At 34.9% G+C, this 17,893-nt stretch overlaps 1 protein-coding gene and 1 non-coding gene across 2 annotated transcripts; one reads left to right on the top strand and one right to left on the bottom strand.

The window, feature by feature from the left end:
* Positions 1-14,010: 14,010 nt before the first annotated feature.
* LOC149552701 (protein trichome birefringence-like 36) lies at positions 14,011-16,140 on the bottom strand. The gene is made up of 5 exons (XM_089788261.1): positions 15,702-16,140; positions 14,986-15,157; positions 14,699-14,886; positions 14,457-14,615; positions 14,011-14,337 (listed from the first exon to the last, which is right to left on the bottom strand). Exons 1-5 carry the CDS (start codon positions 15,980-15,982, stop codon positions 14,070-14,072), a joined length of 1,068 nt encoding a protein of 355 aa, XP_089644387.1. The 5' UTR covers positions 15,983-16,140; the 3' UTR covers positions 14,011-14,069.
* A 1,284-nt stretch (positions 16,141-17,424) lies between these two features.
* On the top strand, positions 17,425-17,498 carry TRNAE-UUC (transfer RNA glutamic acid (anticodon UUC)). The gene has a single exon. It is a non-coding gene; the product is annotated as a tRNA-Glu (tRNA).
* The last annotated feature ends 395 nt before the right edge of the window (positions 17,499-17,893 follow it).

Here is a 17,893-nt window from a genome sequence, read left to right as displayed (position 1 = left end):
CTAGACCAAACTTGGCTATCAATCTCGTTTCCATCCTCTTTGTCTACATCACAGTCTCCTTTTCCATCCTTAGATGCCTCCCTTAAAACTCCCATGTAACTACATTTGACCCTAGATTTCAAAATGCAACTTCTTCTCCTACTCCCACCCGTGCTCCTATGAATGTGTAGTTGCTAATGCTAACATTTAATTTGTTGAAAAGTGAAGATGGCATGGAAATCTTCACATATCCAACTAGGACTCTCAACTATTGAGACACCTTTATCCCAATAAAACTTATATTGAACTAGGAAAATCATCATATAACTTCATTAGACTTTCATATTATTTTAATTTTAAAAGTCTAAACATATACAATTATTTTATAAACTATGTGAGTATAAATTTTGGGTAATTTTCTTATTAGTTCATTAGGAATAGACATTTGATTAAAAAATAGTAGATAAGTGATGGTAGAATGACTTTTGAGTTTTAATATATTTTCTTTAAGAATAATATTTGGAAAGTATCTTTCTAAAGAAACATAATCTTAGAAAGGATTGTGTATAGATCAAACTTAGATTATACAAGAAACCTAAGTATAAATAAATCCTATTGCCACATAACAATGCCACCAAAAGACTTTTCTATCATAAATGTTTTTGATCCATAGTAGCATCTCTACTTAAATATTTCAATTTGAAACAATTAATGCATTTCAACTTACTTTCACAACTTTGCATCCAAATGAATTAAGTAATTAAGTTTATCCATTATATTTATTATAATATTGTGTCAATGTCAAATGATAATTTCTATAACAAATTATGCATATATTATAATAAAAATTTACACCATATTTAATTACCACAGACGACTTACACTATAATCATAACAAAATACCTCCAATTTTTATCATTGTAGGATTAACCCTCATAATGTAAGTAAATCTATCTATTATATTTATTAGAATATTATGACAATGCTATGAGATAATTTACAAAATAAGACCAATAGAAGAAGTACACTAATTAGTTTACCCTAGAAAATTTATTAGAACATGATATTTTTCCATGACAATTTGTGCATACTGTCAAAAGATACTTGATTCAATGACAAAATTCATGTCATAGACACCTAAATGATATTGAGTACTAAAAAAACTTTTACAAAAATCTTACTTTTTTAAAATAAAAAATTGATATTTTTAGTTGACTTTAGTTGCTATAATAATAATTTATATTTTGTCAACTAAAAAGCAGTCAAATGACCAAATCACAACAAACTTTCATTTTTTACCATGAAAGTCCAACTGTAGTGGTTCCCTTAACCTAGAAAAGAATACAAAAGTTCATTCCATATATCAACAACTCCTAGCAAACACCAATGGCTACAGTCTCCATTACTGCTTCCATGAGGTGCATCATAATTTGAAGGATGTGCATCCATGCGCACCTCTGACATGCCAAATATATCCAGCAATCCAATTAAAAAACTTGTGCTGCTTAGAACTTGTTTTAGGATTCCCACCTGAGGTGGCAATGTGGGGCTGTTGGAAGATGTGTTCAATGAAGGCTCTGTCTCCTTCAAGTAGCTATGTAATCATCATAGAAAATGGGAAAATAGATTTTATATTAGAGATAACTATGATGCTCATCTTTAAATAACACACATTAGAATATCACACATTAAAGAAAAGAATTAGTCTAGGAATCAGGTCTAATTCTTAATGTAATATACTTTGAATGGTGAGAAGACATGGTTATGAAAAATAGCTTTGTTTTTCAAAAATTTAATTGTGAGTTTGCCCATGGCTGCCAAGAAATGTAATTTTCTAATTGGGCCACATGGTGGTGCTTAGTTGTATTTGGGTGGGAATTTAATATTTGTTTTAAGGTAGTTGTATTTACCTTTTATCCCACATTGGTTGTGTTTGTAATGTCTTGGGTTGGAAGTGCCTATTTAAGAAAGACTTATTATCATTTGTAATCAAGTTTGAGAAGTAGAAGTCTTCAAGTGTAATTTCTTGTAGAAGCTCTTGGTGTACAAGCTAGTTGGAAGCTCTCTCATATTGTAAGAATTTGGAATTCTCTCATTTGGAGAATATTGTAAGGATTTTCAAGTATAATAAAATTGCTTGGGAAGCATTTTATCTCTCTTTGTCACCATAGTGTTGCATTCTTGGTTATGAATTGGTAGGGTGGTGTGGCCCTTCATCATATTATCAAAAGTGAATGAGTCAATAATTACAAAGAGAGACTGTCCTTATAAAGGAGATCGAAACCCTAAAAAGGTCTAACCTAGGTTGCATTATAATAATTGATAAAAGAATTAATTATTAGATGACTAAAGTTTAGCTTAAGAAAACTAGAGTTAATTAGGAAATATCTAATTACTCTAACATCTTCTTCCTCCTCCTCCTCCTCCTCCTCCTCCTCCTCTTCCTCCTCTTCCTCATCCTTGTCCTTGTCCTTTTCCTCTTCCTCTTCTCTTCCTCTTCCTCTTCTTCTTCTTCTTCTTCCTCCTTCCCCTCTTCTTCCTTCTTGTTCCTCCTTTACCTTCCTTATATTTCTTCTTACTCCACCTCCTCCTCCTCCTCCTCCTCATCCTTGTCCTTGTCCCTGTCCTCTTCCTCTTCTCTTCCTCTTCCTCCTCCTCATCTTCTTCTTCCTCCCTCCCCTCTTCTTCCTTCTTCTTCCTCCTTCTTTATCTTCCTTATATTTCTTCTTACTCCTCCTCCTCCTCCTCCTCTTTATCTTTCTTCTTCTCCTTTCTCCTCCTCCTCCTCCTCCTCCTTATTTTCATCCTCCTCCTTCTTCAAGCCTTCTTATACTCACCCCTTCTCTTTTTCTCCTCCTCCTCCTCCTCCTCCTCCTCCTTCTTTTCCTCCTCCTCTTGCTTATCCTTTCCCTTCTCATTCTCTCTCTTTCAAGTGATCCTCCATCTCTAACTTCCAAATCTCATGTACTTGTCCATATCTAATAAAGATGGACTTGATATGATCTTGAATTTGAAAGTACAAGAAAAATAACATACTCTCATTGTGGAAAGAATTACATTAAATGGTTCAAGAAAGACATCCCTTTCTTTAATCAAACCAACTTGGCCATAATAGCAAATGTTGAAAAATATGATAAAACGTATAGTAATAATTTTTTAATGATTGTATCCAAATAAATAGATAACTGATTACAAATTGATGACAAAATAAGTGTAAACCATAACTCTAGAATTTATCTCCAACACCTTTTTAAATTTTTTTATTAAGGAAAATTTGATTTTACAAGGACCATAAACCCAAGTTTACAACATTTAAAATAAATAGTATATATGTACTACCTTAGATTGGAAGCACCCCAAGTTAATGAAGTTTTAGTACTGATTTAATGTAAGATCACCAATCTTCTCCTCTCTTTCATCTCTTCTTCCCTTTTCTATCATTTCTCTTAGGTGGAATTGGGGTAAAACCCTAGGGGTTTGTGCACCTAATAATTAGGGGAAAAGTTCACTTTTGACCAATCAAGGGGCAATTCACCGTGATGAGCCAATCAGAGGAAAAGTTTGCCCCTGATGGAGCCCTATTTTGGGTCTTGTGTTTTGGGATGTTTGGGTACTAACTTCTAGGATTGTCAACCTGCAAGATTTAGTTGATTCTGAGCTCTATATAAACCCTTCCATTTTATCCATTTCTCATATCCAAGCATCCACGATCATAACAAGAAATTGTATCCACAAGTTCAAGTTCTCAAGTGTTGTTGCATTCAAGTTCAAGTCGTCCAATATTCATTCAAGCACTCCTCCATTGAAGATCAAGGATTCAATCATTCAAGCTATTGAAGGAGTTTATCTTCAAGATCTTCTTCAATCCATTCAAGATCATTTTTACATATTTTATATTCATTGATCTTCATCTTCATGGTCCAAATCCTTTGGTGAAGTCTAACACGTTGCATTCAATTCAAAAGAGCTAGTTTTGTAAGGTGAATTTGTACATTTACTTTATACTCATGGTATTTTAATTCAAGGTTAATTCCTAAACTGATGTTTGACCAAGGAAACCCCCCCTATTATGATTTCACCACAGACAAATAGTAATTACATGCAAATATAAACAATATTAGAAAATAATAGATCACATAGAAAAGAACACAAGACACCAAGATTTAACATGGTTCACCCAGTCCCTGGGCTACGTCCACCAAACAACAAGTCCAATATTATTACGATCTAGTAACTACAACCTGATTACTATCCATAATCCCTTACATCTCAATACTGCTGCAAAAACCAATTTTCACATCACCCGCACTGAAACAATCCCTAACCCTAAGCCCTTTTATACAAGTATTTTTACTGCTTTAGGGTTATAATTAATAATTAAATGTCAGCCCAAAATCTTGATAAAATAGGGCCCAAAAAATTTTACTCAAGGGCTCTGCCCCAAACCCCTAAACAGTCATGGCCTAACAAAAAAAATTTATTTTTATTGTAGGTTGCAGATCAAAGTACCCTTTTTGCCTTTCTTTGAAATTGCAAAATCATAATTAGCATTGGACATCATTTTTAGGGACAAATTTCACCCTTGATGACTAATTTTTCCCTTGAAACATTGTTTTTGGTTAAGGAAAATAGGTTTTAATGGGGCCTTGAAACCCTACAATAGTAAAAGAAAAATAAAGATACAATGCTTAAAGTATTATCAACATAAAAGCCACTGACAGAAACAACAACCTCCCACAAAAAAAGAAAGAAAAAACATTAAAAAATAGGGAAGCAGAGCAAAAATTCCAGGACAAGCCCAAAAAGCCAGGAGAAGGGCTCATGGAATTTCTCTGCGGATTTCAGTAGCCCGAGTCTCTAGCTTAGTCATTCTTCCAGCTACCTCTTTTAGGTCTGAAAGATATTTCTTAGGTTTCTGCATGTCCTTATTCTTTGTGCTGGATTTGGTTCTCTTTCTCGAACTATCCTCCAAAGTCTTATCCTTCCCACTGTTGGGAGATTGATCATCTTCCTTACTGGCCCTATGTTCTTCAAGTTTTTTTATGAGCACCTTTATGTTGTCATTTGATTCTTTTAGAATGTTATCGCTTTGCTCAACAATTCTATGTAGAGTGCCCTCCATAGTCTAAACTCTACTCTTTACTTCCTCCACTCTGGTATCCATTTCCTTTTCCTCCTTTGTTTTCCTATTCTGCATGCTGTGATTATCTATTTCTAGTCTACCCACTCTGTGTTTGAGTTCCTGGATTTCATGGAAAGTCCATTTAGTGGTTTGGTAACTATCAATAGCACTATTTTTAGCATTATTAAGCACATCCATATGAGGCTTTTCCTTTGTGATGCCACTTAAAATAACAAGGGCAAGGTCTATCAACTCCTCCATTTGAATTTTGCCCTCCTTAGTCTCCGTAACCAGAGTTTTGATCATCTCTCTCTTGAGCCCCATCTTTACAGAAATATTATCAAAATTTCTCCAAACCACTTTCCTGTCTTTGCCCAAAATCATACAAGTGTACTAGTTGGACCCAAATTCCTCAAATTCCTACTCATTCTTTTCCCCACTCCCCTGCTTCTCATCTTCCTCATCGCTATCCTTCCCCTCCTCCTACCTATCCTCCTTAAAGTCCATATCTCTCCCACTTTTTGAACTCCTGTTAGGCTTGTCCTCAAAATTCTCATCTCTATTGGCAAGCATCTTAATAGTGATGTTTCTCTTTCCACCCATCCTCCCCTTACATTCCTCCTCTCTGAGATTATCCTCCTCCCCATCAGCGTTGTCTCCCTCTATGTCCATGCCCTCTGTCTTCTCATTGTAGTCTCTATTAGACGAAATCTCAAAGCCATGTTTAGGTTCATTATTATCCTTTTCCCCTTTTTTCTCCACTTTGATTCTCTTTTTCCCCTTTTTATGTTGTGGAGTGGCATCCTCCTTTGTATACGAATGCATGTATTGGTTGTCCTTAGTATCAAACGGGGTAAAATCCTCTCCCAACTCATCAAAGTCATCTTTATCCTCCTTCCCCATCTGCCTATTCTTAATTTCTTTCCCTATAGCCCTAAGCCTTAAAAAAGTTCATAAATTAGCAACAAAAGCCCCTCATGGAAGGCAGAATTACCTATGTGCTTCTCCCTATAGTCATTGATATTCTCATTAATAGAGGAATATAAGTAGGATTACCTATGTGCTTCTCCCTATAGTCATTGATATTCTCATTAATAGAGGAATATAAGAAAAAAGGAATAGAAATCATCGCTCCATACCTAAAGTGGTTAAGAAGCATGAAATGGCAAGTGCATAGGTGGTCAAATCTCGTGTCGAGGGAGATGTACTTGATGATGACCCTCAACACAAACCTCCATATTGGCTTAATAGAGCTCAATAGATAGTAGGTGCTTCTCTTCACTAAAGCCTTCTTTTCCTCTACATTCTTGGTAAATTTAGTCACCACCTACCCAGAAATTCGTCTATCTCTATAGAATTTCTTCCCAATAATGGGTATTCTAGTCACCGCAGATATAACCTCCTCCATCACTATGAAATCCACACCATCAATCTTAACCCTAACCTCATTCCAACTCTTTACGATACTATGTGTAATAGAGGGTTTCCACCCGTAAATTTGCTCAATGAAAATGGTAGCGTCACCTTTTCTCAAAATGCTCCACACCTTGGAATGTCGATGCCACTTCTCTACTTCATCCTAAGGTTCCCTCCAATGTCTTTCCCCCACCATGATTTCGTTCTCTCAGCAAGCTTTGCTTCTGGTAGTGATGTGCTTCGAAGGCTATTTCTTATTAATATGATTTGTATTCACAAAACACATTTTCACTTTGTGTACTTGATACCCAAAATCGAGCCTCAAAATGTGACGATGGAAAAAATAATGTGTTTCGTGCTTTGGCTATCGTACTTACACATCATATTACGACACAATTCCCAAAACATGTAACCTTTAATGATTCCCAACCTGCCTGGGATCCTCTCCCCTTCCATCAACTCACAAATTTCCAGTGGAATATTGTGCTCATTCTTCCACATTTTTAATTCATCATTCCTGATTGCCCAATTGGCCAACCTGTCAGCCACTTGATTGGCTTCCCTATACTCATGAGCCACGTATATATTATCAAAAGACTTAAGGATTCAAATGCACTCATTTATAATATTCACAATTATCCATGCAGGTTCATTCTTCTCATTAAGACAATCTATAATATTCTTGGAGTCTCCTTCAAGCCATAGATTTCTAACTCCCATGTCTCGAGCCAGTTTGAGAGTTTGATGAGCCATAGACGCCTTTGCATAATGGTTAGTTTGCATACCTAGAGGAGCCGAGATAGTAGCAATACCTTTTCCATAGGTGGTTTCGATGATTCCACCCCCTAGCCTTGCCAGGGTTGCCTTTGGCAGCCCCATCAGAGTTAGCTTTACACCAACCAGAAGGCGAGAGAGTCTATATGCAATCCTCCCTCTTATTTATGTCAATTTCCTTTGTTCTTAGAAAAGGGTTATGACCGTTATTGGTAGTGTAGTTTTCTAACAAAGTGTTAATTTTTTTGTGGAAGACAACTTTAGCATTAGTTTCTTTCTCCCTAGAAATTTTGGTGTTCTGCTCCTTCCACACTCCCCAACAGACATGAGGTAGAGTCCATTCCCACAAGCCCTTATTCACAACCCCATAATCCCTAGGGTGCCATTGTTCAAAGATATATGAAGTGTTATTAGGAAAACACTAGGTCATCTTGAAGAAAGATAGGAAATAAGACCATATTTCTCTAGTGAAGTGACATTGTATAATCTATTTCTCCCCTAAAAGATCGCTAAAAGATTTTTGGGTTTCATCTATTATGCAGTTTCAACCTCAAATATAAAGACTTCCACTTATTTTGATCAATACAACAAACACAAAATAGACTTCAAAAAGTGGGTTTCCTTACCTTCTTCATCCTTTCAATAGATCTAAATAGATCTACTTTCTATCACACACATACATGAAGAACATTTAAGGAATTAGATATCTTTCTCCTATTCTTCCTAGATCTAGTTTTCATTAGTGCTCCTTGTTGATTTGGCTAGCACTAATTTTCCTAGACCGAGTTCTTTAGAATTGGGGTTAGAAGGATCCTTTTCCTTATCTTCTCTCCCCTTATATACATATATGTATGTATGTTATGTGATGAACTTGGGTTTCACATCCTTGATTCACATTTCTTCCACTACAATATAAACAATAATACAACTAGCTCTACACCTAGCAACAACGATAAAAAATAGGGGGATACATCCCAACAACTTATAACTTCTTAGCTAAATCGACATTCTTCTTGATAAAATCAATGTTTATGCTCCTAACCTTGCTAGTAAGATTCTCAATGGGAGTGACCCCTTATCCCTATTACGTAACCTAGCAAGAGGACCGAGCATAGTCTTTATTTTTTCCTACTTCATATTTGCATCTGTGCATTTGGTTGAACTAGTATCCTTGAAATGCACCTTCTTGGTTGATTTCACACTCATAGAGGGAGTTTCATTTCCTTTGATAAAATTTCAAACACTACTACTTGATTGTTCAACTCCTTTAAACCCTCAATAGAATTATCAGCTTTGACCATATGCATCTTGCAAAAGGCAAATTCAAGGCTTTTAATTATTTTCTCATGCAAATCTCTCTTGCCATTGTGTCAATTTGTGAATTACATACATTCTATTCAAGACAAGCATGAGAAAATAGGCGTGAGAGAGGTCATAAATCTCAAAACAAAATATGAAAAACACTCAGAGACAAATAACAAAAGATAGAAAATTTTATGTTTTAACTTATAAATTTATATTTGTATATGAAAGATCGCTCTTATTTAATACATTCTATCATTTATCTTTTCCTTTTTCATGTTATTTTAATTGTTAAAAAAGATAATTACAATTTGACAAATAATAATTTAATTGAAATATAGTAACAACAACGTTAAACATTTTTGCAAAAAGTTCTGCAACTATTAATACCATAATGCTTAGAGTTTTTTTTCCATTGATCAATGAAAGCATTATTGTTACCTTTAAAACGGGAAAGATAATGACATAAAGGGCTCATACAAATGTGGATCATTCACAAGTACAGTCGGTGAGTTCATTTTTTGGCAAATGGCAGTTATTGCTCAAGAAAAGGTTTATATGAGCGTTAGAATTATATGAACATAACGTATTTCACTTCAATGCCTCCTAATGTGGGATGAGAAGGACCTACAACATACACTCCATTTACTTTGCCATTGACAACCGTTGTTATATGTTCAAGAAGTTTCCGTTTGAAAAAGGTGTGAGAGGAAATATGCTCAGAACGGAACATGCCCGCAACGCACTACAGATCATGCGTAGGCCTTTCATCACTCTCCCACCAAAATAGATCTCGCACTTTTCCCCACAATAACACACCACCCTTTTGATGGGACACGCTATCTTCTAGACAAAATGCACCTTCGACCAAGATAGAATAGATTTTTTTGAAATTTTCAGCATTTGTTCTTCATGATCTGTACAAAAAATTTGAGGAAAAAAAATCATTGTGTTTTTGGAGATTTGAAGAAAAAATCAAAATTCTTGGTGCATCCTGTCTAGAGCATAGTCAACACCCTTTTGATGTATGCTATTCTCATTTCAATGCCAATATGATAATTTAATCGTATACTGATGTTCCATAAAGGAGTTAGATGTTGTCACATGTAGTCCAATATACATCTTAGATAAATTACTTGTATCACGACAAGGAAATATCGAAGATGAAATTTAAATAAAAACCAATTCTTGTTGGGTTGCACTTTATCCCATCACATGGGATGATTGCCCCACAGCTTTTGATTATGCATCATCATCAGACCTTGCTTAGAGAAACTAACCTCTCAATAAATTACAAAATAGAGAGGACTTTAAACCTTATTCACTAGACAAATTAAGTCATGGGTAGGAGGAGTTAAAAGGTTATATATTACATGTATGTCATTTAAATCATGAAATAAGAGTAAATTAACATGAGGCAAATTTTATTAAATATATAAGTTTTTTATTATGTATCTTTTTTAATCTAAAAAGTTATAGTTTGCCATAGTTTCTATATAAATTGTAGCTTTCAAACATGACTTTTCAAAGTGGACATCATTTTTTGTTAAATAAGTTCTTATAGTCATTTTAAGAATGTTAGGACATTTGTCACCAAAGTTCACTTTTGAAAGGTTTCTATTAACTCTTCTTTTTAAAAAAGTGCTCAAGTGACAAGTAGCACTCTATTGGCTCTCCTCGCACTCCATTGCAAATACTAGTCACACCAGGACTAAAAATCCCCACCTCAATAAGGGGACACTCCACCTCTAAAGGACTATAGTAGAGAGATCACTAAGAATCAAGAAAATGAGACCACGAGGACACAAAAATAGGAAAGCATTAAGCTTGAAGTAGCTAGGCATACCAAGCCCCAAAGCAAACCCTTCACCAAAAACCACTGAGGCCAAATTGGGCCCTTTAAAACTTGTAGCATTGCCTAACCTTTAGGCATGATAACCCCTTGAAAAAACATAGTGATCGCCACACAAAGGGAGCTACCACAGAAAGCAACATCTTCTCATCAAATAAAATAGGGAAACCATATGCTTAGAACTAGAAAAAAATCAAAACAAAGAAAAACCCACCAAACCCACAGAGGGGGAATCATAGAAAATCACAGCAATGGAGAGTCCATGCCACTAAAGATCTTGTCTACAAGAGAGAGGAAAACCAAAACTACACACAAGTCTCTAAGATCAAACATGTAACTTTGAAGCCTACAAACACAAACCATCTAATGAAGAGGAGAGAGACTATAAACCATCAAACAAAGAGGGGAAAAACCAAGGCACCAAGAAACCACAAATCCCCAAACAAATCCAAACAACCACAAAACTCCACCATGTAGAGGGGGGAGCCATTGTAGCTCTAGCTAGATGATGAGAAGAATAATCCCTTTATGGGGTGGCTACAAGCCACCACAAAGTCATGGTGTTGGGAACCCCTTTCACCACAGCTAATGAATGTTATCCCAAGCCGCAAAAGACTAGACAACTACATTGGAACTCTAACAACCTCAAAGTTTTCAAAAATAGTGACCAACTATTAAAAAATGGCCAAAAAAGAATGCACAACTCAAGAAAATGCTCCCAAACATCAATACCTTATGTCTCCATGATCACAAGCATTTAATAATAGAAAATGGTTGAAAAAATCTCCAACTGACCAAAAATCTATGGCTAGACCAAACCTAGCTATCAATCTTATCTCCATTCTCTTTGGTTACATCACAATCACCTTTTGTAGCCTTAGATGCCTCCCTTAAAACTCCATTTAACTACATTTGACCCTAGATTTCAAAACACCACTTATTTTCCTACTCCCACCTATGCTCCTATGAATGTGTCGTTGCTAATGCTAACATTTAATTTGTTGAAAAGTGAAGATGGCATGGAAATTTTCACATATCCAACTAGGACTCTCAACTATTGAGACACCTTTATCCCAATAAAACTTATAAATTGAACTAGGAAAACCATCATATAACTTCATTAAACTTTCATATAATTTTAATTTTAAAAGTCTAAACATATATAATCATTTTCTAAAATTATTATATAAACTGTGAGTATACAGTTTGGGTAATTTTATTTTTGTTTCATTAGGAATAGACATTTGGTAAAAAATAGTAGGCAAGTGATGGCAAAATGAATTTTGAATTTTAATTTATTTTCTTTAAAAATAATAGTTGGGAAGTATCTATCTAAAGAAACATTGTCTTAGAAAGGATTGTGTACCCACATAAACAATTCATAGATCAAACTTAGATTATACAAGAAAACTACATAGATTACATGTTTAGACCTATTTTAAAATGATGTATCTAGATATTCTAGAGAATGATGAATGTTCTCTATATATAAGTGTTTGGGGATGAGATTTATAGTGTTTGAATCATATCATTAAGAGACGATAATATTGACATATATATTAATGTAGCTTAGATTCTCTTTATCATAGAAATATCTTGTGGGTGGATTTTCTTGACTCTTCAAGGCTTTATGTAATTTTCATAATAATTTTTAAGATTTTATTTTATATTATATACTCCTAAGTACAATGACTTTGATGCACTTGTAAAAAATATTAATCAAGGACTTGAATAGTCCTAATGAGGTCCTAATGTGTCTAACTCTATAGCTAGATTCCTACCATATTTGGGTAGATATGCATCTCAAAAAAATTGAGTGCTCCTCCTATATGGATAGTTGTCTAACATATATGGTTCTATGGTTGTAATAGATTAGACAAATGATTATTTTTTATGGATATAAATAGTTGAACATACAAATGAATAAACATGTAATAACTTATTTAGTGAATAGGCTTTTAATGATGAAAAAGAAGAAGTGCAACGTGATAGTTATTATACATGTTATTCATTATTTGGCAATGCCAATAAAAAAACTAATTTAAATTTTATGTTTATTTTGTAAGTTTTAGGACTAATCACCATCATAAATTTTCTTTATATATTCTTTAAGTTTTTGATAGATATATCTAGCAAAAATCCATAAATAAAGAGAAAATAATCTAGATGAGAGATAAATTGATAATTACAAAGAAATAAGAATATCTTGTGGCATGTAGATTAATGAGGAAATCTCTTGAAAAACTTCCATTCTTTATTATTTTATACACACCTTATCATAAACCTAAGTATAAATAAATCCTATTGCCACATAACCATGCCACCAAAAGACTTTTCTTTCATAAATGTTTTCGACCTATTAGTAGCATTTCTACTTCTATATTTCAAGTTGGAACAATTAATACATTTCAATATGTGCCCCACAAGTAATAAAGAAATAAAGGTCTTTGTTATGGAGAAATTCTACAAGAGAAATTGGGGAAGCGAGATTGGGAGGAAGAAACTATATTATATAAATGAGTTCAACCCCACTTGTGATCAACTCGAAAAAGTGTACATAGGAGCCAACATTTCTTGGAGAGCTAAAATTCTTATTGCTCAGCTGAGAACCAACTCTCACCAACTTCGTTGTGAGACCGGGCGTTGGAAGAGGCCAAAGGAGGCTTGGGAAGAGAGAATTTGCAGATTTTGCAATTCTGGGAAAGTGGAAACTGAACAACACTTTATTCTAGAATGTGAGGCCTACAAGGATAGCAGGGATAAGTTTGCGGATACTATATGTGACAGTTCTTGGCATAACCTGTTCAACGAAGAGTACATTGAGCAATTGGGGGGGCTCATCATTAGTTTACACAAGAGGCGAACAACGCTACTTAAGTCTGCTTGAGTTGTCTTGCTGTCCCATAGGCTATTTTTGGCCTCGTGGACGTTAAAATTTTATCTATCTATCTACATTTGAACTTACTTTTGCAACTTTGCATCCAAATGAATTAAGTAATTAAGTTTATCCATTATATTTATTATAATAATATGTCAACGTCAAATGATAATTTCTATAACCAAAAGAGAATAATTATACATATATTATAATAAGAATTTACATGATATTTAATTACCATAAAGGATTTGTAACACTATATCATAACAATATACCTCCATTTTTTATCATTGTAGGATTACCCCTCACAATGTAAGTAAATCTATCTATCGTATCTATTAGAATAATATAACAATGCGACAATATAATTTACAAAATAAGATCAAAGAAGAATTTACACTAATTAGTGTACCCTAAGTAATTTAGAGTGTCTTCTAATAAACCTGATATTTTTCCATTACAACTTGTGCATAATGTTAAAAGATACTTGATTCAATGACAAAATTCATGTTATAGACACCTAAATGATATTGAGTTTACATCTTATTCAACATCGAATGTGTCCTAACTACTAAATAAACTCTTACAAAACTCTTACCTTTTCATAAAAAACCAAATTTGATAGTTTCAGTTGACTCTAGTTGTTATAATAATAATTTATATTTTGTCAACTGAAAAGCAATCAGATGACCAAATCACAACAAACTTTCATTTTTAACCATGAAAGTCCAGCCTTGGCGCTTCCCTTAACCCACAAAAGAATACAAAAGTTCGTTCCATGTATCAGCAACTCCTGGCAAACACCAATGGCTACAGTCTCCATTACCGCTTCCATGAGGTGCATCATAATTTGAAGGATGTGCATCCTTGCGCAGCTCCGACATGCCAAATATATCCAGCAATCCAACCGGAAAATTTGTGCTGCTTAGAACTTGTTTTAGGATTCCCACCTGAGGTGGCAATGTCGGGCTGTTGGAAGATGTGTTCAACGAAGGCTCTGTCTCCTTCAAGCAGCTGTGTAATCATCATACCAAATGGGAAAATAGATTTTACATTAGAGATAACAATAAAATATCACACATTAAAGAAAAGAATTAGTCTAGGAATCAAGTCTAATTCTTAATGTAATATACTTAGAATGGTGAGGAGACATGGTTCTGAAAAATAGCTTTGTTTTTCGAAAATCTAATTGTGAGTTTGCCCAATTGGCCCAAGTACTAAGCGCCTTCCTGTAAGCAACCATGTGATCTAGATTGTAATACGTCTTTCCGTCTTCCATGATCATGTCCCATCTGTTCATACACACAATCACTCTCTTAGTTTTTGTATCCCAACTTGAGAAGTAGGATTGATTCATTGAGAAATTATATCTTACGTTCCTCCGGTGCTGCCACCACTATGTTCCCACCAGTGAGATGACTCAAAAACCAGGATGTCAGCCCCCTTCCAATACATTCCATAGTTTGCTATAGAATCTACGTGCAGAATTGTTTTCCCCTGTTTATTGGTCTCCAGCTCTACTAAAAATGGAGCCCAAAAGAATTGAAGGGTTGCATCGTAATCCTGCAAGAAAGCAAACAAGCACTAGCACTCAAATGTTTGAACAAACAGAATTGCCCTGCCAATCAGAGAGATAAATAAGGTCTAAGTGAACATATATACCAGGGCTTTGAATGTTGTTAGAGGATTCCCCCTTCTGAAAACTTTCTTATTGCTTGGAATTCCTCCCTGAAGAAGGCAGACCATCGACTCGAACTGACCTCTGCTTATGCAGTCCCCAACGAACATCAATCTCTTTCCTCTCAGCTTCTCTAGCATATTCTTGCTATTGAATCTGATACATGAATTGACAATTATTAGTCTTAGATACTCTTTAACATTACTCAACTTTTCAAAATTGGGAAACTCCCCACAGTAATCTTAGTCAAAAACATATCTCCCTACATTTCTACTATTTTGGGTTTACTCTCTTCACGATCTATGAATCCAACCGAGACCATGGACGATGGGGACAATAGATATGTAGATCAATGTTATAAAGACGAATTGTTTCCAATCACAAGAAAACGGTTTGATCTTGAAGTTTTGGTTATCTATTTAATAGATAACTACCCAATTGGGGGCATATCCCTTTTACTTCTGATTCAATAGAATATTCCGGGAGATCAAGTTAGCCACGATAGATCAGAACAGGGGACTAGGCCGGAAATATAAGCCTCTACAATTGATCTGGGTAGCTATATTCAAATTGATGTGTTACTCAAAATATTCACCGTTTAAAAAGAAGCCTAAATAGAAACTACAAATCATTTATCATTCACTTGAAACTGAACAGTAATAACAGGGGATGTGAGTAAAAGAATAATGTGAAAACTAACCTGGCAACGGTACAAGCATTTGGCTGCCATTTCCACTTCTCATAGTCGGAATCTGGTCTGCCATTGCCTCTGCAGTTAACTTCATTGGTAATATACGGACAATCTGCAGAATTATAGAGTGGATACATGGGATCATGAACCCACTTCCCAGAAAACAAATTACATTTTGAATCTGTAAGGCCTGTCACGCCATGAATGGTTTCTCTATAACTGGCATGTACCGTTGGACATAATACAGTGGATGTGAACACAAGGATGTACAAGAACAAAAGCATATCCATTATAATGAATGCTTTTCCTTCCTTTGGGAAGCGCGCTGCAGGTTATAACAAGAAAGAATTGGTCTATGAGTTGGGTAATCCTGCAGAGCTTTGTGGAAGAGATTCTTGGTACAAACAGATGGAACAAACGGGCTTGATTAGATGAGTGGACTCTCGGTTCTGAGGAAAAACGCCTCGCCTCCCTCCAAATAATACTCACTGCTTAAGAAACGGCTTATTGGTCGAAATTTTCGTGACGAGCTCACTGAAATTGATACAATTGGCGTTTATTGTAATACCATTCCACGCAGTGTAATTAGTTCTGGAAAAGTGGAGCCCATATATTTTTTCCTCATATTTTCCTAAAGATTATCTATATTTACTTTTAAAATAATATATATATATTATCTATATTAATGCATTTGTAATTTAAATATTAAAATTAAAAAATTATTAATACTTAGTGTATTATTTTATGCACAATATATAAAAATACAAATTAAAGTGAAAACTAACATTTACAAAATCCAAATTAAAGCAAAGCACTTACCATTTGGAAACTAACATTTACAATTTAGTCAAATAAAAGTAAAACAACACACCATCCAGAAAGGACACTAACGACACGGGTCGTCTGACAATGCGGACAGGTAAGGAATTGGCACAAGGTTCTACGGTGCAAATAAGTTGCACCGTAGCCGGTGCCCACCATAGTCGGTGCCCTTAAACTCAGGGTCAAACAAGGTAAGAAATAAGAAACAATGATCGTGCATATTGATCAAGCTTCTAATCATAGCTACAGAGTCTCGTAGCAAGGTGAGTATTGGTTTCCACATAGATGTAGAACTAAAATAACAATTTACATCCTAAACCATTGACATAGATAATATCACTAAAACATATAATCTGATAGTTATAGATCCTACCACATTATATTAATCTTACTCAAAGTTTAAATCAGAACTGTTACAATATTCTTTGGCCTTTGGCGAGAAATGTTACAAAATGATCGGATTAGAAAAAAAATCTAAAGTTGCTATGGAGATTGGCAGGGCTAAGGGCCCGCTTGGTGAGTGAAATAGGAATAGGAATTCTGAAATACGTATTCCGGAATAGAATGTATTCTTGTTCTCCGTTTGGTTCAGCCAATATTTGATGGAAATTCGTGGATCTGAAAATTTATGTTTTCTAAAATTAAAAAAAATGGAATAAGAATACGTATTCCAATAACACCTATTTGGATGGAATTGCAAAACCCCATTTTTGGGCCAAAATTGGAATACGTATTCCTATTTTACCTCGTATTCCAATCCCGTTTTGGTGCATGCAAACAAGGAATTCAAATTTTTTGGAATACGTATTCCTATTTTTAGATTGTGATATTACTATCGGAATTCTCGTGTGAATCTTCGGATTGTGGTCTCGCTTAAGTGGTTTTATGTTTGATCTGTTAAAATTCCATCTCCGTTGTCGTCTAGTCCGGTTAGGATATCTGGCTTTCACCCAGACGACCCGGGTTCAAATCCCGGCAACGGAACTGGTTTTCGTGGAGTTCAGTAGCAGGAGTTTTCTCAAAAATCTTTGCTGCTTCTTGTGCACATTTTACGTCTGTACATCATGTTTTGATGTGAGAAATTAAAATAGACTGATCTCGTTAAAAGCGAGACATTTCTTTCTTTCACTAATTAGTAAGCGAGACGATACATTTAATTGCTTCCGAAGATTAAATGTGAATATTGGCTTGGATTGTCCTTCCAGATGATTTTACAGATGCCCTGGAGAGATTGGGCGTGAAGTTATTTCTCCTCGATCCATGTGTGTTGCCCACATTTGAGCCCCCAAAGGTGAAATCCATCAACACAGAAGAAATGACGCTATCTGTCCTTCCGGTTTGGTGTCAACCGCAACATTAGTTTACTCTTAGATTGTGGT

This window comes from Cupressus sempervirens, chromosome 6 (genome assembly GCF_028749045.1).
Source record: "Cupressus sempervirens isolate cs-2001-9-10 chromosome 6, ASM2874904v1, whole genome shotgun sequence".
NCBI lineage: Eukaryota > Viridiplantae > Streptophyta > Pinopsida > Cupressales > Cupressaceae > Cupressus > Cupressus sempervirens.
Note: the sequence above shows the minus strand (reverse complement) of the source record. Positions and strands in the feature narration are given on the sequence as shown.